General features: G+C 44.1%; 1 protein-coding gene across 1 annotated transcript in view; it reads right to left on the bottom strand.

Moving 5' to 3' along the window:
- Positions 1–1052: 1052 nt before the first annotated feature.
- The window catches only part of TMEM260 (transmembrane protein 260), a 29253-nt gene continuing 6409 nt past the window's right edge, over positions 1053–23896 (bottom strand). The window contains exons 4-16 of the mRNA XM_042814516.1: positions 14945–15122; positions 12798–12911; positions 10271–10450; positions 8629–8669; positions 8366–8449; positions 7835–7952; positions 7100–7272; positions 6285–6456; positions 5394–5542; positions 4225–4401; positions 3606–3659; positions 3183–3273; positions 1053–1692 (exon numbers count right to left, since the gene is read on the bottom strand). Coding sequence (XP_042670450.1) covers positions 1420–1692; positions 3183–3273; positions 3606–3659; positions 4225–4401; positions 5394–5542; positions 6285–6456; positions 7100–7272; positions 7835–7952; positions 8366–8449; positions 8629–8669; positions 10271–10450; positions 12798–12911; positions 14945–15122 — 1804 coding nt within the window. The 3' untranslated portion in view covers positions 1053–1419. The remainder of the gene's footprint in view (positions 1693–3182; positions 3274–3605; positions 3660–4224; positions 4402–5393; positions 5543–6284; positions 6457–7099; positions 7273–7834; positions 7953–8365; positions 8450–8628; positions 8670–10270; positions 10451–12797; positions 12912–14944; positions 15123–23896) is intronic.

Consider the following 23896-nt stretch of genomic DNA (forward strand, 5'->3'; position numbering starts at 1 on the left):
TTCATAGAAGGACAGGGGAGAATTGCTATGGAAATCATTGGAATGAAAGGGAGAAAAACAAAGAAAAAATAAAAGAATCCAAAGAGCAGTTTGATTTTTATACATACAGCACTCCATGAAAGTGCTCAAGTTTTCCCACAATGAGTTAGAGGGACCAACAAAAAGTCATCTTCTCTTGAAGGAATCTGTTAAGTTCAGCAAGTACACAAGCACCTAAAACTGCCCCTATCCGTGTGCACAGCACAGCACATCCAGCACTCAAACTACACACCAAGTTCTGCAAGAGAGCATCCCCACAAAGCTCCCAGCAGAGCCACCCAGTAACGTGATCCTTACAGAAATCCTTCTGCCTTCTCCAAAAAGTTTACTAACCCAAATGCACCCCAGGACCGACAGCAGTTTCTCTCCCATAAAACCACCATGCTGAGATTTCAGAGGATGGAGGAGCAAAGCATGAAAACTCTGCCAAACATGCACTTCCAGTAACACCACCAGAGTTCAGCGTCTGTTTTAAGCCTTTCTAAGACATATTAACTGACAGAACCTTGAAAGACAAGCTATTTCATGTCATTCTTTGGAAAATATGAAGCTGAGCTCTTGGGAACTGAGTCTTCCTTAGCCTTTGGGGAAGAATGGAAAGCAGGATGGATGTCAGCACTGCAGCCTCCCTACCCCAGACTCACACAGCACAGGAGATGCCATGCTGCTGCATACAATCACGCTGGTCTGTGAAGAAAAATATAAATTACTCGCTACAGGAAAACCACTGCAGTGAAGTCTGTCACAGCATAAAATCCCAGTGCAATGAAAACAGCCCTCCCTGCAGTGAGCTGGGTTTGTCTTCACCCAACACCATCACCCCATACCAGTGGCTGCATTTGTTCCCAGGGGGTCATTTTGGCAGCACCACAGAGGCACAGCCAGGGCATGGAGGGCACCTGAAACAGCACACAATCATGCTCCTGCAAGGGCTCCATCCTGCATGCTTGTCCTGATGGAAACCCACGTACCCATGCTGCCCCATGACTGCAAAAATGCACAGACACACAGTCTAAGGAAAAATGTAGTAAAACTCTTTGCTTGACAACAGCAGCAATGTTTAAGGGCAAAACATATACTTTTGCATCTATAAACCATCCATAAACATCCATAAACAGATCTAAATGATTTTCTCAGTGCTGCCTTTAGGAGGAAACTCTCTTCTTGAAACACCGCATTTTATTTTGTGTTGAGCTTTCTTCACATACAAACTGTTCATTTGGCAACAGCAATCGGATACCAAACAACAGTATGCTCCTGCAGAACCCTCTGCTCTTTTTGTCACCTTTTCCCAACATTCTCACATTGTCTGTGACCAACTCAAAGCTCTGGACCTGTCAAAATCCTCAGCACCTCAGAAGGGGCACAGTGGAACAGGCACTACCCAGCTTGCCGCTTCAGCTCAGCTTTCATTTCCCTCAGCCCCTGCAGTTCCTTCTGGAGGTGGTTCACAGCCTGTAGGATATCCTGCCGCTGGGGATCATCTTCTGCTTTCTGGGTGTAGAGGAGGAAATGTTTAACAGTTTCAGAGAGCAATGCCTCAGGGTCCTCACCCACCCGATGGAGACGCAACATCCTCTCGCAGGCTATGGCGTAGTTTTTGTGCCAGTTCACTGGGTGATGTGGATGAGAGCTGACAATTTCTTTGTAGGACTGTTAAATGGCAAAAAAAAAAAAAAAAGAAAGAAAGAAAGAAAAAAAGGGGACAAATTAAGCAAACAAAGGCGACCAACAGCTCTTAACAGTGCTTCAGAACTGCCCATAAAGGAACAGATGCTACTAAGATGTCTCCATCATCCAGAGTCAGAGCATATCTGAAACTCACTCTGTGTTTGCCATGTGATGTGTGGTAGTGTGAATCTAAAATCCAGGGATTTTGTGCAGCAGCTGTTTGTTTAGAAACATTACAGACAATTGAGAAATTGAGATAACCCCAGAGCACATTATGCCCTTTCCCAAGAGGGAACCAGACTGGGCAAAGATGGATTTCCCTGCTGTGCCTGCAAAAACACTGACTCAGTGTTCCAGGAGATTGGGACACCTTCAACAGGATGTGAGCAGTTTGAATCCTAGGGTTGCCTGGGTTGCAAAGGAGCACAGTGCTCATCCAGTTCCAACCCCCTGCTGTGTGCAGGTCACCAACCAGCAGCCCAGGCTGCCCAGAGCCACATCCAGCCTGGCCTTGAATGCCTGCAGGGATGGGGCATCCACAGCCTCCTTGGGCAACCTGTGCCAGTGCCTCACCGCCCTCTGGCTGAAAAACTTCCTCCTAATATCCAACCTAAACCTCCCCTGTCTCACTTTAAAACCATTCCCCTTGTCCTATCACCATCCACCCTCAGAAACAGCCGTTCCCCCTCCTGTTTATACACTCTCATCAAGTACTGAAAGGCCACAATGAGGTCTCCCCGGAGCCTTCTCTTCTCCAAACTAAACAAGCCCAGATCCCTCAATCTTCCTTATCAGGAGAAAGGAGCATTTGCTAAGTGGCAATATTGATAAGCTCAACATCATGCCTGGGAACTTCATGGAACAGAACAGCAAAAATGACAGGAAAATGGGCAAAACTTTAAAGGAAGCGATTTACAGACTGTTTGCTGGGCTATAAAACATCTCCTCTCTGCTGACACACACTGATCGTTTCGTGCATCTGCTGGCATCTCTGGCAGTGCAGTATTTATTGAGATACCTACACCAGCTTACGTGTGTCATTCTCTGCTGTGAAATGCAGCAGAATTAATTTGCAGTGAGAAGACTGTCGGATTTTACACTTGCTGGCTCAGATGCAAGACTGTGTAATGACAGAGAGGACAAGTGCATAGAGGGGACTTTAGGACAAGCAATCTCTTGGCATGGGTTTGGAGCCCAGCGCAGACAACATAATTATAGCAAAAGGAGGGTGTTGACTGGTTAGCTTTTGGCATCCTCTGTGACCAAGAGGGCAAGCAGGAAGGGATAAAATCCCTGAACAAATCTCTTTGAATCTGCTATGCTCCTGATTTGGATGAATGAGAGAGAATGCAGATTACAGGACAGCCTATCTAGATACACCGTGATATTTCCATGTGGTCAAAAGAATTAAAAAAAAAAAAAAAAAAGGATGGAGACTGCAGACAGTATTTATAACAAAATATACGACTTACAGTGTATGCCAACGTGTACAGCTGTGCTTTCATTTCTGCAGGCACACTGGCAGTTTCTGCAAGGCCAAATATAAAGAAAGCTGTTTTCATCCTAGGAGAACAAGAAAAGAAAACACCTTATAGCAACTGCTTAACATAACCAGCTCACATCTCCTGATCATGTCTTCACCATGTCCATAAAGCTCTTTAATTGTATGGGACAGTAAACAAGATTTTTTCAAGTCATCAGTGATACAGATTTCTTTCCACGGTATGCCCAAACTACCCTCTGTTCTTCAAGACGCTTTGAGCAGAACCTCTAAGTGAATGAAATTAGCATTTTCCTTCTGAAGTTTGGCACATTAAGATCCAATAAGGCCATGCACTATCAAGCTGCCTGCTTTGGTGTGTATTTCCATGCACTGGGGAGCAAAGGAGCATCACCTGGCTTGCCACATCTCCTCATTGGCGACAGCTTCCCAGGAAGAGGGCTTGAAACTAAACGGGAATTAAAACAAAATGCAGCCATCAGATCCATGTCATGTCATTGTGTTTTGCTCACTGCACAATCATCCCTTCTAACCCAAGCACTGACAGACCTCCCAGGCAGCAGAAAACCTGTCATGAAGCCTACAGCTCTGACAGCAGGGAATTCAGCTGATCCTCAGTCATTCATCAAACTTTATCCCTCTCCCTGCACAGGGGGAGCCTCTGGTGTTTACATCAGGTGTTTCACAGCATCCCAGCTATCCACAAAGTGAGAGATGATTTTTACCAACCCATCATAGCTCAGTCTACAACATTTAAAGCTCTGGGTGTCCCATGTCTTCAACGGTTTTGGGCTCCCAATGAAGTTTTAGGATCAGAATTGGACCTGACAGTTGACTAGAAACCTCAATTTTTAACACTAGCAAAAAACAAAAAGCACATGCAGAGATACCGTGTGTTCCAAAACATAAAGCATTAAGATTAAAGCTCAGATTTAATTTCTCTAACACTGCAATGGATGTGGTTATGAGGAATAGGAAGCAGGAAGACACAGAGCTGTGCTTCTGCCTCTTACCTCCCATACTCTTCAGTCCAGTTATAGAGATTTCTTGTCAGACGGATCCACTCTCCTGGGTCAAAGACAGCATCAGAAGGAACCAACTTCTCACAGGTACCCCATGGCCAAAGCGAGTAACTCCTCTTCCAGGTTGAGTCCCCTTCATGAAGACCTATGCAGACAAACACTTCTTTACTGCCAAAAAAAGGAACAAAGAGAGGAATGGTGAAGCCATGTCAGAGGCCCTGGGCAATCCCGCGTGCTTGAGCTGCCCACCCACCCCATGTTGGTGCAGCAGACAGGTCTCAAGAAGCACAACTGTAGACGTCTCTGTTCAGTGAGGGGAAGCTGAACCAGATGAGCTTTAAGAGTTCCTTCCAACTCAAACAAACCTATGATTCTATTACTTTCTGCAGCACAGAGCATCTCGCATCAGAACGTCTCTGGAACAGCTCTGTGGGCACATAAATACCTCCATGGTACTGCACACCTCGTGCACCAGAGCAGGAGGGACATCCAAGGGAGATGTTCTCCCGTGTCACACCTTACATCTGTGCCAGAAGTAGGAGAAGCCCACTTTGTCCCAGTGGCACCTGGCCCTGCTAGTCTGCCTCCCCACGCTCGCCCCAGCTAGTCTAAATGCAGATGCTATTCTTATTCATGGGAGTATCTAATCCTTTCTCCACTCTTACTAAGCTATTTTTATATGATGATTATTCCTGGAATACATTCATTCTATGCTAATCACTTGGCCACAATGTTCAGGAAGGAGAAGCTGCAGCAATTTACTCTCCAACCATCATCATTTTGAGTACACAGGAATGCTTCCTTTTTTTTTTGTGACGAATTGTGTCAGCAAAAGAAAAAAAAATCCATAAATATTCTCTGCCAATCACCTTCTTATTTTTCCTTCCTAAAATCCAAACTTACCTCAAAACAACGAGAGTATTATACCTTGTTCAGCAAGACATAATACTGTTCAACAACACTGAACAACATTATATCTGGATGGAGTTACTTCCGCACAGATATTTGCTTTAATTGCAAAAATAATCTCATCACTGGGGAGGAAGTCAGTAGAGAAAATTGGTCTTTTGGATGCAGCACCAAGCTGTTCCATAAACAATTTCAAGAGAAAAAGGTTGAAGATTTTCAGAAAGCTGTTCCATTATGAAAGAAATGCTTACTGCTTATTCGCTTTGAGGAAATGGTGGAGATTAAAAGCAAGGGTCCCATCAGGTAATATTCCTTCCACAGGGTTCCACCGGTTCCCAGGAAAATGAACACCAGGTAAATGCTTTGCCAGCTTGGGTAAATACCATTCATAGGTCATCATCTATCACCAAAAACATTATCGTAATTAAAACAAGAAGCAGAGTTTCCATCCATTTTACACCAGCAGCTGTAGAAATGCCTTTCATGTGAGTAATGATTCCATTTATTCAGTAAGGGTTTCCTCTCATTTCAGCAATGGCCCGGGACCATGCCATCAGATCAGACCATCAGTGGCTTCCACTTGGAGAAACATGGTCATTGCCACTGAGGGGAAAAAGTCTATGTAAACCCCAAATAGCTACAGCTGTGAGGAGACACAAGAGAGCTTTGGTTAGACATGGGGCATTGGGTGAGGGCTCCCCAACAAATCACAGTACCCTGTTGCAAAGCCAAGTGCAAGGATTATGTGCTAGTAGAAATGCAACTGTGCCTTCCTGCAAAGAGGATTCTTCTCCTTCCAGTACTCAGGAAAAACAAGCACAACCACCACCCCAGGGGACACAGCATCTTCATTTGAATTAAAAGAAAAAAAATAAGTAAGTCTGCAAAAGCACCTTTGGTGGATCAGGATAACACAGGAGACCTCAGGAATTGGGCCCCAACATGGCAGAGCCCTTGAGAGAAAGCCCAAAGCCCCATTGCCCAAGGGCTGCTGGCTGACTCTCAGCCCTCCAGACTGCTCCCAACATGCAATTTTCTGAAAACAGAAAGGATGAAGCTTTCTCAGCAAGGTAAACATCAGCCCTGTGCAACAACTGGATACCTGCCACGTTGCCTCATTCAGTATCACCTTCTGAACCTACCTCTTGGTCCACTAATGTGATATCTGGCCTCACTCCTTCAACATAATGCAGGTAACGAAGGGCGTTCCCAGGTAAGTCTCCTCTTAGCAAAATCACTGCACCCATTGGCATAGAGGACAGCAGGTTTTTTGCAAACTTATCAACAGTGTAATTGTTGCTCTGATCACAATCACTGAAGAAAGCAGATGAAAAAGAACATTTTAAAGCCAGGCACTTGCACGGCTTTGCCCATGTTTGGAACAATTTTATGCAATAGACATCCAGTGGTGAGGTCCTTCCCCTTTGTCAGATCTGGCTGAAAAGCATCATCTCCACTTAGAAGATACAAACACGAAGCCTTTAGACTGCTGTCCCCCAGAAGCTAGAACAAGAGACATGCCACTATGGTTTTGCACAGATACACACACAGTGCATGCATTCATCTTAATGCTGATCTTTTTTTCTAAATTTTTCTTCTTGGACTAAACATAAAGATTTGGAGCTGGAAGTGCCAGTACACAGTAAGTATTTGAAACCCTCCCTACTCTTTTAACACTTTTAATTAACCTGAGCCTTGTGCAAAGCAAGGATTTCTGCCTATGGAGCCTCTGAGCTCAACACTTCACCAGTTGGTCAAGCTCCACCTGAGCAGCCGTACTGCTATACTGATTTTTACCTAACCCACTGCAGAGTTCTCAACGTGGTTATGGAATAAGGAAGCCTTATATTATAAGATGTAATTCATTTAATAAAAGAAAGAAAAACTAAGAAAAAACACTGGGAAACTTGAAGCAAAGCATGGGAAAGAGAAGGTGATGCCCGAGACGATGTCTTACCTATAGTTGGCCCAAATTTGAGCAGCAATGAGAGTCCCAGCAGAAAACCACTCCAGCCACGGCAGCACTCGGCTGCCCTGCAGCACAGCACCTCCGAGGGACGTGAGAGCAGCCAGCCCCAGCCCTGCCAGCACAGCCACAGCCATATTGCTCTGCATCCAGAACCGCTCCACCTAGGACAGAAGGCAATGTGGCAGTGCTTCCTTGGGATGCGAGTCTACACTTTTGGAGCAGGATATCTCCGAGCTGGAAAGCTCACAAATGAAGGGCAGACAGAGACAAGGAAAGGAGAAGTTTCTTTCCTTTATTCATAGAATGGCCTGGATTGCAAAGGAGCACAGTGCTCATCCAGCTCCAACCCCTGCTGTGTGCAGGTCACCAACCAGCAGCCCAGGCTGCCCAGAGCCACATCCAGCCTGGCCTTGAATGCCTCCAGAGATGGGGCATCCATAACCTCCTTGGGCAACCTGTTCCAGTGCCTCAGCACCCTCTGTGTGAAAAACTTCCTCCTAATTCTTCCTTTTAAACATACATCATCTATCTAAATACCCAGAGACCATATTTATGCTTCCCCAGTTAAAAGGGAACAGAAAATGTAGCTGCATGCTTGCACCCTCTGCATCTCCAAGACAACCACCTGCTCTTGATTCACAAGGGACCCAACAGCCAACGAAGCATGAAGGAGGCTGCTTCCAAAAACCAACACCCCAGAGCAATTTTCAGAGTGAAACTTACCACTCCCAGAAACAGAGGCTTTGTAACATCCAAATTTGCTCTCCAGGCGAAAAAGAGTGAATAAACACAGAGCATTCCAGCGAAGAGACAAATCACGGGTGATTTCTGTTGCTTTATCCTATAAAAAATAATAAAATAAAATAAAAATAAAAAAAAATAGTAGCACTATAGTGGCATGATCAAAAGTAGGAAAAAGTTATATGTGCATGAAGACAGCTGTCTCTCTGCATATCTGAATGCGTTTAATGCAAAGAGCGGGTCAGTTTTACCTTACTTTTCCAATTTATGAAACTTTTGTTTTTCAGAGCATGCAGCCATCAGGATCTCAAGATTTTTAAGGCATCTACAGAGTCACAGGGTAATTAGGTGCAGGGCTGTTTTGCTCTTTATCAATAACACAGGATAACTGCTGAAATTTCTGCCCAAGGAAGCAGAATAGCTCCATGTGGCACAAGGCAGAGAAAGCACCTAAAGCTCACACTTGGTCAGTAAGGAAATGCAGGTGGGAGTAAATATTCCCCTCCAACTTACCGCAGTGCTGTGCTGAAACAGGCCACGAGTGCCAGGGCAAGGACAGGAAGGGACAGCTCTGACCTCATCTGCTCCAGCTGGAAGCTGTGGGGAAATCAGTGCATGTCTGCATGACCCTCAACTCAGTGCCTGCACTCAGTGCAATGAGAAAACAGGGCAGCTGTACGGCAGCACCCCTGTTCTGCTGGGGTTGAGTCTACCAGAAACAGGAACAAGCCAGGATTTTGAATCCCCAGCAGTGGAATAGTCATGACTTTACTCACACCAGCATATCTCTCATACTTGATCGAGTCTCGGACTTGGCCTGGATTAAAAAGAAAGAAAGAAAATGAGAAATTCACACACTGACTGGGGAAAGGAGAAGTCTTCCCGCTTTCTGTCTGCAGAACCCTGAGTGTAAAGGGCTGCTCTAGAGCTCTTTCAAATGGTACCACACTGATCACAGGGGACAGGAATTGCTTAAGCAAAACCAAAGACAGCAAACTACTCGAACGTTCACTGCAAAATTTTCCTCCATTTTTTTGTTTTACATTTTTGCATGGTTCACCACCCAGATGAACCCAACTCATTACCTTGTGACCAGAGCACATCATATGGCTTAGCTGTGAGCTCCACTAAAAGTGCACGACTGGGGGCACCTTCCCATAGCCTGAGAGCACCTCATGGGCCTCAATTTCTACTTCTTTACCTACTTGGAGAAGACCTCCAAGGTCAAGTCCAACCCTAACCCTCCCCCACGATGCTCACTGCCCACGTCCCTCTGTGCCACATGTCCACCATTCCTGAACACCTCCAGGGACAGTGCCTCCATCACTTCGCTGGGTACGATTCAGGAAGTCTGGAAGGTGTATTTAACCTCAATAAAAATGGAATAGTACGTTCCATTTAAAAAATAGTTATGAACATAAAAGTGTGAGAGGATGGCTCTTGCATTAGCCCAACCAGCATTAGGACCAAACACTTGGATTTTGCTGCATGCACTGCTCCAGTTTCAGACCAGTTCAACATAAATGTGGTGCAGGATTACACATGGCCCATCCTTAAGCCTCCTGAACATCAATTTGAATTCATCAGATCTAATGGAGAAAGCAGTCGAGAGATTTGTATGCATTGGCATTGCTCTGCCCAACAGAACCTAGTTCTCAGAAGAGGTCTGGGAACAGGACAACAGGGAAGTCTCAGAAGTCCTTCAGAGGGTGGACCTTATCTCTGTAGGAGCACAATGCTATGTAAAACACAACCCTTTCTTTTATTCCCAGCATTCTGCATTGAAAACTCTGAGACAAAATGGCCACTGCTCTGCTTGGGTAGCCAGAGCTCAGTTTGGGTTGAAGCAGAAAGATGCAAATCCTACACTCTGCACACAGTTATATTGTATCTCCCTCTCTTTGCAAGAGCACAAAGCAGACAGAATAATTCAGAGCAAACGATTCTGAGATTCCCCCAAACCTACCATTCACTTCAATGCAACATTACTGAGATGTAAGTTAGAGGAATCTCTTTTAAGGTTAAAGCAATGAAAAATTGCTTGCAGCCTCTTTCAATAGCTGGGTTTAAAATGATTTAAAAAAAAAATAAGCCAAATATTTGTCTTAAAATAAGAACAACACAAAACAGGTGTTGCCATCTCTCTCTAGCAAGACTTGGTCTTTGGGTTGTTATAAATATGACACATGTGGACAGCCCCTGGTAAATAGCACAGCTCATCCCACAATGACAAAGAGAATCAGGTCTTGCTTTCCCAGCCATCGAACCCACACCCAGAAAATCTGACAGATCCAAAGGTCAAACTCAGGAAATTATTTTTAAAGAAATTTCCAATTTTTCCACCTCCAGGCCATTTAAGAAAGGTTCTGATGCCACATTACTCAAAAGAAAGCCTTGTAGGAAATGATCTTTATTTACCAGATTGAATGTCCCATATTCCTCCCTGAGAAAGTGGGTCAAAAATCCTTGAAAAGTCGTCTGGTCTCCCCATGTCCAACGGGCTCGATTGAGGTGGGACGAAGCCGGCAGATAGAGATAAGGCAGCAAACCAGCCAAGAAGCATAAACCCAACTTCAGCAAATGGCCTAGGGACAATTCCTGCACCAAAATATGTCATATTGCATAACAATGTTTATTTTAGTTTAATCATGCTGGAACTTCAAGAACAGATAAAGAAAAAACATCAAATATATTTACACAGAGCTGATCTCTCAATTTATAGTAAGTCCCTACAAAATGCTATGTTAAACCTTATGATTTTGTGGATTACTAGGAAACTGCATCAAACTGATCTCCTTTGCATGGCAGGGTGAAATTTAAGTGAAGCAAATAATATTAGCTAGGACTCATGAGTATCATACTCATTGCATCTTTCACATTTAAATCATGGCATGACATGCATAGATGGCTGAAGCACTGCAAGGCTGAGATAACCCACTTTGCAGCGATTAAGAGTTGGCTGGTATTCCATCTGGCAAAAAAAAAATGCTGCTCTAGTACAACTACACACATCATCACCATCATCAGGAGTCAGTTTTGCCATTTACTTTATCATGATTACACTGGCTAAATTGGATAGGCCAACTTTTGGGGTGGGATTTTCAAGATTGCCTAAGGGGTCAGGAAGACAAGACTTTCAAAGGGACTTCTGTGCCTAACTCCTTTAAGTGCTTTGGAAAATCCCACCCTAGAATATTGCACGCTTGCTTTATCATTAGCCACCGTCCTGTCAATCAAACACTTGTTCAGAATTTGGGGTTATGTGGAATAGACACCATTCAGCATTCAGAGCAACAACCCACAGAACAGAGAAAGTAGCCTGATAAAGTTGGCGGCCAAAATTTCTTTAGAAATTCTTAAATTTATTTCTAACTGAAAGGCACTGGTTTTGATCAAATATCTTATTATTAGGTGGTTTTCCGCAGCATGCTTTCCTGAACTGTCTAAAGTATTTCCCAGGAACATTACATTGCAACAGCATTCTCTCTGCTGGAAATCACAGAGGTCTGTGCACCTCCCTGGTTAAAAAAACAACTGTTTAAAGAAGAAAAATACACTGCATGAACCATCACTTTGGTAAAGGAAACAGGAAGGCTGCAGGGCTTTTGCTAGAAGGACTTTTGCATCAAGCTTGTCTGAACTGCATCTTATCTCTTGCTGCTCACACACTTCACTCTAGGCTTAGCTATAAGCTGTGCCACTGTGTAGAACCACACCTGATCTGCCAGGCTGAGGGTGTAGAAATACAGGTAGGAGCACCCCAGCACAAAGCTGCCCAATTGTCATCTAAAGGTAGAAGGCAGAGGGTACAGGTGGAGGTTTCTCTGGCCCACTTGTAAAGTGATATTAGTACTAAATCTTTTGAGATATGCAGCACTTTTTAGAGCAGAGTTCCTACAACATGTCTGCACCCAGCCCAACAAAGCCATCTGCAGAAAACCACCTACATCTGACAAGAGAATTGTAAAGTCCCTAAATGTTATCATGGAACCTCATCCAGATGGATGCACATCACCTTCCTGAGCCAGGTATGCAAAAAGGTCTCCTTGTTCTGCAATGAACAAGGAGATGACCTCCAGAAGTCTCTTCCGACCTCCAACTACTCTGAGATTCCAGGACATCTGACCGCTTCAGGGCTTGTTGTCCACTGAAGGTCAATTTTGCCTTGGTCTTCTCCAGCTGGCACAAGCCAGGTGCCTCACCTGAGAGTTCATAGAACTGGCTTGGGTTGGAAGGGACCTCAAGGATCATCATTCCCCTGCCACAGGTAAGGTTGCCAGCTGCTAAATCAAGTTTAACTAGATCAAATTGCCCAGAGCCTCATCCAATCTGGCCTTAAACACTTCCAATGATGGAGCATGCACAGCCTCTCTGGGCAGCCTGTTCCAGCAGCTCAGAACTCTCTCAGTAAAGAACTCTCCCCTGTCATCTAATCTAAATATCCTTTCCTTTAGTTAAAAACCATTCCCCTTATCCTATCACTACCTACATAAAAAGTTGATTTCCCTCATGTTTATAAACTCCCTTTAAGTACTAAAAGGCCTCAGTGAGGACTCCCTGCAGCCTTTTCCAGGCTGATCAAGCCCAGCTCCTTCAGCCTATCTTCATAGGAGGTGCTCCAGCCATCAGATCATCCTCATGGTGCTCCTCTGAACCTTCTCCAAAAGAGCCTCTTGCAGGACTCCAGTCCTAGTAGTGTCAGAGCTGGAGGCAACCAAACCTGGCACATCCCAGGGGCATGCTGAAGAGAAATGCATGAGATCAGCACCTGCAGCACCCTTGCTAATTCTTTGTGTCTTTGCTGGCAGCAGTCACACGATGGACAACAAGTCCATGCAGCTTCCATTTGCTACCACCAGGGAATCAACACAGAGAAACTCATCTCCAGTCATAAGCCAGTGCCTTAAAGCAAGCTAAAACAGCTGTGAGTCAGCAAAATACACACCGTCTTTCTGAAGAGCAGGAAGAGAACCCAAGGTACAATACAAGCAATATAAAGCACTATTGTGTGCTGATTGCACAAACTGAGGCCGCAGCAAAAAGCACCAAGTTTGGCGATCTGGAAGGGAAAAACAAACAAACAAACACCTCATAATTGCTCTTCACAGTTTGCAAAAAGAGCCACACGCCAAAGCAGCATCAATGCACCCCACAGCAGACATAGAGAACGAGACAAAACACACCTGTGAGCACTGGTTGGTTGTAATACAAAAAACACAGGTTACTTCAGTTAAGTTTTATGCCATAAAAATAATTAAGCCATTTCTATGTATGAAAATATGATTTTATGTAACAGGAGTTAATTCTTTCCTCTTCTGCAGGCACAGATGGCTAAAGTCAGGGCTACACAAACTTGCTAAACAAAGGGAATTAAAAGCAGTATCACTCAATAGCATAATTTCAGAACCTGTTTTCTGATAATAGAGGTAATGTGTTCAGACTATGCAGGGTATTTCTGGTACTCACTGAGGATTACTTAGCTTTGTTACCAGCACTCTGACCATCCCAGGCTGATGCTACAGAAAGCATCTCTCCACCTCAAGTGGCCGTAAGCTCTGCTCAGTCCTGCTTATTTCAGTCACTAGGTGACAATGGCATGTGAGGGGTAAACATTTGCCTTCACGTGGAGATGGGATCACCCAGTAGCTTTTAATTAGAATTTAACACTGGATGTTGCTTTGTCAAAAGAAAAACCTGCTACAATTTCAAAAAAAATCCTTGTGGTCTTCAGAGCTGCCCTGAAAGACTTGGGACACCTCAGTAATTCTTTGTGTATACCGGCGACCTGCAAACACACTGCTAAAGATGTTTCAGGCTGGATATTAGGAGCAAATTCGCAGAAAGAGTGATCAGGAACAGAGAGGTGGTGGAATCACCATCCCTGGAGGTGTTCCAGAACTATGGAGATGTGGCACTGAGGGCAGTGGGCAGAGGGCATGGTGGGAATGGGTTGGGCATGGACTTGGTGATCTTGGAGGCCTTTTCCAACCTTAATGATCCTGTGAAACGTGTTGTCGACTTGGTGTTTGTAGCCTGACCTCGTTGAGTTGTAGGGTGCTGAACACCCAAAAAAAAGGAAATAAGCTCACTGACTACTTCTGGACAACTCATTTGAAAATCCCACTGGAAACTGGGTGCGTCAAGCACAGGAGCAGCTTGGAAAATGCCCAACTCCATCTCCATGGAGTCCCAGTCTCTAGGGATCTCGGGACAGAATTGAGCAGAAAATAGGAAAAAAATAAATAAATCCAATGATGAAACAAGGTTTCTCTAGCCAGTGACAACACGTGTTATTTGATAACTTGCAAAGCTGAGTAAACTACCACTGTGGGCTCCTGAAATTCTAGGTTAGCCCAACAAAAATCCTTTTATTCACACAATTTATAGGAGTCACAGCAGGCAAGTCAGTAAGTAGAGAACAGATCAGATGTTCAGGCAAAGTAAAGTAGGAAGAGCAAGACTGGTGAGTAAAGCCATCTGACCACCTGATCTGCTCCCAGAGTAGTGAATACAGCATGAATTGTCCCTGTATTTAATAATGGCATTATTTTGGGGGTAGTTTTCATTTTGAAACAGTATACATTGAACTGCAAAGAACTGACAGAAAAATTGTCCACTTCTGTTTTTCATTAGAAATGTGGGTTTCAGACTGGATGAATTTTTCTGTAAGACGTATCTATTTACCCTTGGGAAAAATAACAGTCCTACCAACAAAACCTTGAACACTCACAGCCTACTTTGAGTCTTTGATGCAGAAAATTAAACTTTGTGCTAAAACATTTAGATGAAAATGATTTTGCTTTTTCCATTCCTATCCTCTACGTGTAAAGCAACACAAAAATGCCCATCCAGCGTGTCCCAACAAAACCCTTAAGCAAAGTGCACAGATTTTCAAATGCTTGACACTTTTGAAAATGCAGGTGGATCAAGGATCAACACCGCTGAACCCAGCCCCAAAATCGGCCCTCCCTTGCTTAACGAAACTGAATCAGGACTAAATGGATAGGAAATTAAACAGACTTGTCATAACTAATTGAAAAAAATAATAATAATAATAATAAAAAACTATTCACTTGGCTTGAGACGTTTTACCTTTGATCTCTCTTTTGCAGTGGATGCCTCCTCAAAATGCACGGTAAGAGCCATAAGCAGCCCCACAAACAGATTGTTTAAGCTAAAAACCTCCGCCGTGATGGACCACTGCCATGTTAGACGAGAAAATGAAAACACCCCCGCAGCAAGGATTCCTCCAGCATATGAGCCAGAAAGCCTGCAAACACAGATAACATGAAATCTTCTTTTCCAACAAAAAAAAAAAAAAGCCTACTTTATTGTCCTCTTTTTTTTCTTTTTTTTTTTTAAAAAAACACTGTAGCAGCAGAAATTATGACTGCCACCCAGCATCCTTCCAAAACATCATATGGTTAATATGTCCCTAATAATTTCTTTGCAGAGAATTGCAATTAGGAAGAGCACACCTTAGCCATCCCGTGTATTTGCAAGGCACCAAATAGTGAACGGCTGGTGAGCCAAGCTGGGTTTTTCTCCACAAACACCACAAAAACTCCCAGTATTCAATTCAGTTCCAAAACCTTGATGAGCAATGACACAGCAGGTCATGGTACGCTGAGCCAGAGAGTCATGCCTCTGTGCTGGAGGACACATGAGCAGTGATGCAGCCTTAAGTTCATTGAGGCCCCGCATAAAGAGTGGATTAGAGCTATTCATGATGGACAGCATTAGCAGAGCTTCCCTAAGGCAGGTTGGACTGTCTCTGGGTTGGGTGGGGATTGCAGTACCCATAGCCCTGGGATGGAGAGGCACCCACCAGACAGTGGGAGAGGAGACAGTGGGTGCCATTTCCAGCTAGATGGACTTCAGCTCTTGTTCCCAAATGAGCTGGATGTTGCAGGTAGCTTGGGGAGCCCAGAGGTTGGATTTAGCCCAGGAAACCCATTGCACCCACTCTGCTGGTTGCATTATGGGCCCTGCTCTTTGGAAGATCTGTCCCATAGAAAGTTACCCTGCAGAATGGGATGGAGGGCAGCACAACCAGCTCAGCCATGTCTCATCCAAGGACTAATAGCTGTGACTAGGGTTAAAGCTGCTCTCTAGAAAATCACAGGCTCTATACAGACTGGTATATTTCTAATCCTACCCCAGGTGCATATTTCCATTTAGACAGAATATTCCTGGCAGGTTTAAAACAAAAGTAGCATAGGCTAGTCAACCTCTTCACCAAGCTGAATCATCAATACCTGAATCATCGATACCTGTACTCTGACCGTATCCCTTAGTGCAACCACAGCAATGTCCCCACATGGTTCATTCTGCCCATCAAGGACTAGGTATCCATGTAAAAGCAGCTAATGGAGTTCCTCAGAGAACATAACTGAGATAAATGGAGATGAGCAAACAAAACCTACAGCCTTTGCAAACAGGGACAAGAGGGACTCTGGGAAAGCACTCTCTAGTAAGGGCTCCTCTCCTTCATCATAAGTTTCTCCCACTTTCTCAAAACAAACTAAGCTCTCCCAGCAGGCTGAAAAGCTGATACATTCCTGTAGATGTATTTCTGTAGACGTCAGAGAACTCACGCAGTTAAAACTGGAAGCTGTAAACTATTAAAAATAAGAGGTCTTCTCCATGGGGAGAAGACGATTAGCATAAGGAAGTGGAAAGACCTGATCTTCATTTCTCTTCCTAACATGGGACATGCTGGATGGTCTGAACAAAACATCCCAGAAAAAAAGCTGTCACTCAATACCCATACCACTCAGCAAAATAAAAGCCACGTTACAGCTATACTGTGATAAAGAAGTTGCTATTTAAGTGTTTTCTAGCATGGAATTCCATCTTGAAATCTTCAATAAATTGAATGCATGCTCACAAGTAACTAAAGGTGCCAATCACTACAGGTTTTCCACCAGCATTAATACGAAGTTTCAAGTCACACAACCACACAGACAGGCGTCACACAGGCATCAGCGCTGCTCCATTGATCTTCCTACCAAGCCAGCCTAACATGACAGACTTTCCTTTCCTTTAACCAGCAAAAACTTATAAAGAAATAAGGTTGTAAATCCACTTGAAATTCTTGCAGGGAAATACAGTAGAAAAGATAAAGCACCTCTCTCAAACACCATGGGAAAGAGAAGCAGAATTTTAGGCAATCTTCTCAATCATTTACCAGTTTTTTCGTCTTTACTAGAAAAGACTCAAGCATCTTAGTAGAGTTCAAACAAGATTAAAGACCTCCCACCCCGATAAAAAGTCTCAAACTTACGCTTCAAGTTTGATGAAACCAGGCTTACGCAAAAGTTACTCAACTCAAAGCTTACAGCCTTATCCCAGCTTTGTGGGTAGGGGACACCCCTGCTCACCGTCCAGCCCCCAAGTAGTGCAGGTTCAGAATCCAGCACTGGGCACAATCCAGAGGCTTTTAGGAAGAAGAGCTGACTTCATCTTTCATTCCCACTGAAACACTAAGGAAAAGCTTCCTGCTAAGTTCTCTCTGTGAGAACATGTTGTGTGTATGGAGCACCAAGCTCCTACAAGCGCACCAGGCGCTTAAGAAAAATCAAAAAGACAAAACGTAAGGGTGTGTGCTCAACTGTCCAAGAACATCACAAGAGCAGCTTTGGGAAATGTACAATGGAGACCAAGAGCTTCTTCCAGATTCTGTTATCAACAATGGGAATGATAGAATGGCTGTTTACAAGGATGGACAGTGATAGGACAAGGGGGAATGGTTTTAAAGTGAGACAGGGGAGGTTTAGGTTGGATGTTAGGAGGAAGTTTTTCCCCCAGAGGGTGGTGAGGCACTGGCACAGGTTGCCCAAGGAGGCTGTGGATGCCCCATCCCTGCAGGCATTCAAGGCCAGGCTGGATGTGGCTCTGGGCAGCCTGGGCTGCTGGTTGGTGACCTGCACACAGCAGGGGGTTGGAGCTGGGTGAGCACTGTGCTCCTTTGCAACCCAGGCCATTCTGTGATTCTACAGTTCATTTACAGCTGATGATTGAGAAGGAAACACTCTGAGAAGTGGAAGTGATAAAATCAGGTATTTCCAGACAAGACCTAACCGGCAGAAAATAACACACCAAGCAGCTCTGCTCAACACAAGAGGTGATGGAGCAAAGCAGCACCAGCAGAAATGAATCCCACACAGCTATGCCACACAATGCTGGCCCCAAATGCAATGAAACCGGCCTTGTGGCTGAGCTAACGTGACCCACATGAGGATTCCTACATACCTGGTAGAGGGAGAGGCAGGAAGATAAAACAGAGAAAGGAAGAACTGGAAGAGCAAAAGGACGGGGGCTGGACTGGAGGTCATGAAACTAAGAAGCATGAAAGCATGAAACTAAGTTTCACGAAGCATGAAACTAAGAGGATGAAAGGATTTGCAAAGCAGGACTGCAATCTACAAGTGAAGATGCTGCTGGTGACAACATGTTGCAGGCTACAACTCCTTTAAAGGCAGGCACAGATGGTATTTTAATGAGTAACTCAGAGTGTGGTGTGGAACAAGGTGAACATAAGAGGTGAAGGAGATATCCTATAACTACAGCAAAAGCTCAGAAACAACCAGCCTACTAACTGGAACCTTATGAACATGGGCAGAAATTCCCATCACCTGATAACATGCTCTGAGGGACAGAAACAGTCAGCAAAGAAGAATGCACACAGTCCTTTGTGAGAAGTATTTTCCCTTGGCAGCCCTACACATAAAAGAATAAAAAAATATTTAGTTTTCAGAAACAAGAATATTAGAATGTGTGCCTGGGCTTCAAATCCAAGGATGTGGGCAATACAGACTGCTTTTAGCCAGGAGTATCGGGGCTGCAGGTTTTTATTAGGAGTTAAAACAGCAAGGAGAACTCTGATTAGATGTTTTAATGTGTCTTGGCAAGGTTTTAGCTTTTCATCTGCAGGTAATCTCTATGACGTGTCAACATGCAATTCAACATTCAGCCTCTGTCCTAAGTTTGGTAAAACTTTCCCTAAGCCAAGAGTATAGGTTCTACCTATACTCAGTTAGCAAACTACTTAGCTGCTATTTATTTAAAAATTAATGCCTGAAACTTTGTATTTAGTCATTTGCAAGAAGCTATTAAACGATTTGGGTAAAGCCATAAGGGTATGGGAATTGTAACTGAACTGGAATGTTTTAGTTAAATGCAATCTTCAGAGCAGTGGCTTCTTAAGAAAAGTCAGCTAATCAAACCACACTTTATATTTGAAGCTAATGTATTAAACACTGGAAACACCTATCTACTAAAATAAGCTGATTATTTCTGCCTTCTGTTTCCTCCAAAACTTTAGAGGGTAGCAGATTTGTTTCAATTTTTCTTTTCAAACACTCTGTATAAGGAACAACTCTTGCTTTTAACCATCTCCATCACCAAAAGGAATTTTTTTTTTCCATTTTCTTTTCTCCCTGCTAAAGGGAAGCTAAAGAAGAATGGGACTTAGAAGATTCAACAGCCAAGCTTCTACCAGCCTTTCTGTAAATGTCCATTCTAATCAGAAGAACTATTTTTTAAGGAGAAAACAAATAAAAATCAAACGTGCATTTAGGACCGAAGTGTTGATAATCATCCCCCCAAACGCCAGTCCCTCTGGATCTGCCTGTCACAAACACTCAGCAGACAAAAGCCAGTTTCTCCTGCTCTCAGCCCTGAAGAGCCGGCGCAGGTACTACAGGGAATAGCAACCCAGATTTTAGTCTTCCTTAAGGACCTCACGCTCAAGAGCCACTTGAGCTGTGCCTGCAGCCTCCAATCCCAGCACTGGAGGAGGAGGCAGCACAGAACCCAGCTCGGTTCACCCATCCTGATGGAGTCTTCACAGCCATGAAGAGATGATAATAATAAAAAGCATGCAAAAAGGCAGGAGCACCATAAATGAAAAGGGACCGTCAGGACTGGCTGGGAAGTACTGATGCAGGAAGAATTTCGGCTAAGAGAGGTGGTCCTGCCCCCATCCTTTTACACAGGCCCTATGGGATGGGGGGCTTGTGGTGAGGCCACCACCATTGCAGCTCTGTAGGGTCACACTGAGCTCCACCTGTAGGATGATCCCAAGTCCCCAAGATCAACATGCAGCCTCGAACACTACCAGCACATGTAAGAGGTACCCAACCAAAGGCTGGGTAGGGGAGCAGCAGCCTCTTCTCAGGGAGTTTGGCAATTGAATGCTACCACACCAAGCCATCCCAGGGCAACTCATGGGGCTGAGCAGCTCCCGACAGGCCAATAAAACTCATTAGAGCTGGGCTGCTCTAGGAAATGCCCTGCTGTGCTTGCAACTTTCTAATAAGTTGAGTAAAAACTGCACTTCCAGCCACCCAAGCCAGGAGGGAACTTCTCTCCCTGTGTCTTTGTAAGCAGAAAGGGAGCATTAGTTAGGCTTGATTCACAAACTCAAAAATCCTTAGAAAATAGGTACGCTTGATCCCGGGCGCTCATAATAAACGGTGTCTGCTTCCAGCAGCCAAAAAAAAAAAGAGAAAAAGAAAAAACTCTCGGTAGGAACCGGCTTTAGCAATTTGAATGTTTTATAAGTTTTTTTTTTTTTTTTTTTTTTTTTGTAATTGCAGAAACTTTTCCTAATCTGACATTTGTTAAAACCCCTTATTAGAAATTATGCAGCCGCGGTAGCTGCGGCAAGAAGAAGCACTAAAAAAAAAAAAAAAAAATTAAAAAAAAAAAAATTAAAAAAATAAAATACTGGAGCTGGCTTCACAATTACCAAGTCAGCCCATGCAGCCCTCCGCTATTGTGCGGGGTGGCATAAACCCCCCGGCGGGCTATCAGCTCCCTGGCAGGCAGGGGGCTGTGCTATTCAAAGCGCGAGATACAAGCTGCGGGGCACAAACCTGGCAGCTCCCATCTGACCCCGCAATCCCCGGCTGGTGACAGCTCCAAGCTCCATGGCAAATTAGGCCTTCTCACATTACAATTGCAGGAGACAGATTCCATTAGCGGTATCTGAAATTGAGTGGAGAGCTGCTCTGTTATCAGACTTGACTCATAAGCGCCGCTATTAATCAGAGCTATGATAGCATTTATATATTTCAAGCTATCTGCTGCCGCTGTGATATTCTGCTACAAAGGGTTGATGGGACTTAGGGAAGTGAACAATAGAGCTTTCTGGGAAAAGCAGAGTAAATCAAGAAAGTCTGTGACTTCCGCACATTCTGAAGGGATTGCGGTTTACATAAATTTTCTCCCAATTGGAGATTGAGCTCTTCCTCATCTTACACATGGGATTTAGTTGTCACTCAATGGTAACAGCTGTGAAAAGGTGAAGCGGCCCACCGCTCAGAATATTGCCTCCGCTTTTAAAGCAATTAACCCATGAACAGGAGGATACCTGGTGATATCAAAGGGATTAAGCCAGGCAGTGCATTATTAACATTTCCTTGAACTAATTCTAACTCTGACTAGCTGTCAGAAAAGACTCTTCAGTCTTTAAAAAAAAAAAAAGAAAAAAAAAAAGACTTCTTTTTGCCCTGCTTTCTCTTCCCTCCCTTCCAAACGAAGCACTTATTTCAGCCTAACATGCGTACTTTAGAACTGAATGCAAATGAACAGATTTGCTCACGTCTTCACAGCGAACTCAACGCCGCTTTATTATGGCTACACAGGGGAAAAAAATATATATGTGATCAATTAGTCAGAGGTCACAGTAGGTAGACTCCTAGAAGCAAATCAACACTGAAGTATTTTCCATTCTTCTCTTTGCTCTAATACTTACTTGTTACGTGTGCTTTTGAACCTGTATTTGGCTACAATGGCAATACTCTAAAATAATCTGTAATCTGGAATATCTACATGTGCCCTAATAGATGATTTCTCGCTCTGTGAAGCTTGGTGTTCTCTTTTTCTCATGCCTACAGTCAATGGGGCAGCGATGGCTGCCGGAGCATGCTCTTCTCCCTCACTCTGCATCCAAATCCCCCTCCACAATCCCCTTCCTGAAACATCTGAAGCCTGAAGCACGAGGATGCTCTTATATCCTGCCCAAAATAAGAGTCAGGCTGCTGGGAGTCCCATCACTTTGCACACCCAAAGGATGCATCTTCCCACTCAATACACGCAGTAAACATATTTTTTGAGCACATGTCAATTTTGGGGGTCTTCCACACTCTGTTTTTCCTCCATTTAGCTATAAGCATCCTCTGGAAAAGGCCACATCCTCCCATACACCTTGTCCATCAATGGGTCCTTCCCACAGGAGCATCACTGGAGCAAGGAATCTCAAAGGGGCCGGAACAACAAGTTTAGAACACCTCTACCATACCCTGTGCACATCACCAACAGTCCTCACTGTCAGCATGGGGAAAGCAACGGGCTTCAGTCTTCATGCATAGCCACAGCTTGTTGCTTGGCAGAGTGGTGGGGGACACATCTGTCTATTATACACACATATATGTGCATATATATATATATTCCTATATGTATAAATAGAAGTCTGTGTACATATACATTTTTCTTATGTGTATAAAAGTCCATATATATATAGGTATAATATTCTCCTAATATGTATAAATAGAAGTCCCAAAACTAATGCAATACGCAGAACACCAGCCGAAGAGCAGTAAGCTGCTCAGCTCAATGCAACATTTTTCTCCTTTTCAAATGCTCGCGTGCAACATGATTGCAAGAACTCCTGTGGAAAGGACACCTTCTATTCTGCAATTGCATCTGCAATAGTTCAGCTTCGTATGTCTGCACAGAGCAAAACAGCCACGTTATGGAAGGTAGGAAAAATGCACTTAGAGCAACGAAAAGGGCACTATTTCTATTCATAACAGAGAATGCAAAGAACGCATCATCTGTGCAGAAAATTACACTTTGGCAATCATATTATAAGAACATAATTGGTTTACTTTGTCAACTTGCTATGCTTTGCCTCCCACAGTAAAACAAATAAATATTTGTTTAAGGAAACAATCGTAGAGTCGCACTTGCCGCGTCCTAAAAACATAATGCTGCTCCCCCGTCTTTCAAAGCAAAGATGAATTATTTGCATCAGTTACAAGCAGTCGAAGAAAATTCTTTGTAAATGCCATTTTACCATAATTACAAGCGATTCCTTAAGACTGCGCGGAGGGGAAAAACATATTTGATAAGTAATTCAAAGGAGCAAAACGCTCATTCAGCAATAGTCTGGATTACTGACAAAAGGGCTTTTTGCATCCGCCCGGTCCGATGCAACTTTGTTGGGAGAGGCATATCTCTGCGTTTAGCAATGAATCAATCAGAAGGCTGAGCTGCTTCCTATCGCCCTGCAGAGCATCCCGCCAGCGAGCACCTGAGAGAGGAGAAATCTGGTTAAATTATGAACGGACCGAGCACGGTTTGGTCCTAATCCTACGCGCACTGCGGCGCCCTAAATAATGCCAAATCGTAACCCTTGCGTTAAGCAGGGAAAGAAATTACCCCGACCCGGCGGTGGATGAAGTCGGGAAATGCCTTCTCCGACAAAAAAGGAGAGGATGATCTAAAAGGAACAGATGTACTGTAGGCAGAGGCTGGGAAACGCAGAGCGATCCCCTCCCCGCCCCGCGCGATGGCAAACTGCACCACGCCAGGCTGGTGGGTTCGCGGGGAGAAAAGAAAGGTTTTAGAGGTTAAGTTCAGGTCAGACGACAAATGAAATTGTAACAGCCCAAGTGACATTGTATAATGTCTTCTTCCACTCAATCAATAGGGCACTGTGAGCCCCATTACCATAGAGATGGCTTCCTCCTTTCTGAAGGGTGTCTATTGTTTGACGAGAGAGATTTGCCACTTGAACCGTGCTGCTCCCAAAGGATGTGTACTTCATCAATTATTTGTATTCCTAACATCTACATATTTTCATATTAACGTCCCCAGCGCTCGCACGGCAGAAGGAGCGGCCGCTCGCTTTTCCTCTGGTACCGAAGGGCTTTCAGGGGTCACCCCGTCAGCTCAATTTTAATTAAAACACAAAAATGCAGCAGGATTTGATAGCCTGGTTTAAAGCTTTTGTGAAGACACACAATCCCAGTT

Source organism: Centrocercus urophasianus, unplaced genomic scaffold (genome assembly GCF_019232065.1).
Source record: "Centrocercus urophasianus isolate 14NV4802_14NV808 unplaced genomic scaffold, USGS_Curo_1.0 seq_14, whole genome shotgun sequence".
NCBI classification, from domain to species: Eukaryota; Metazoa; Chordata; class Aves; order Galliformes; family Phasianidae; genus Centrocercus; species Centrocercus urophasianus.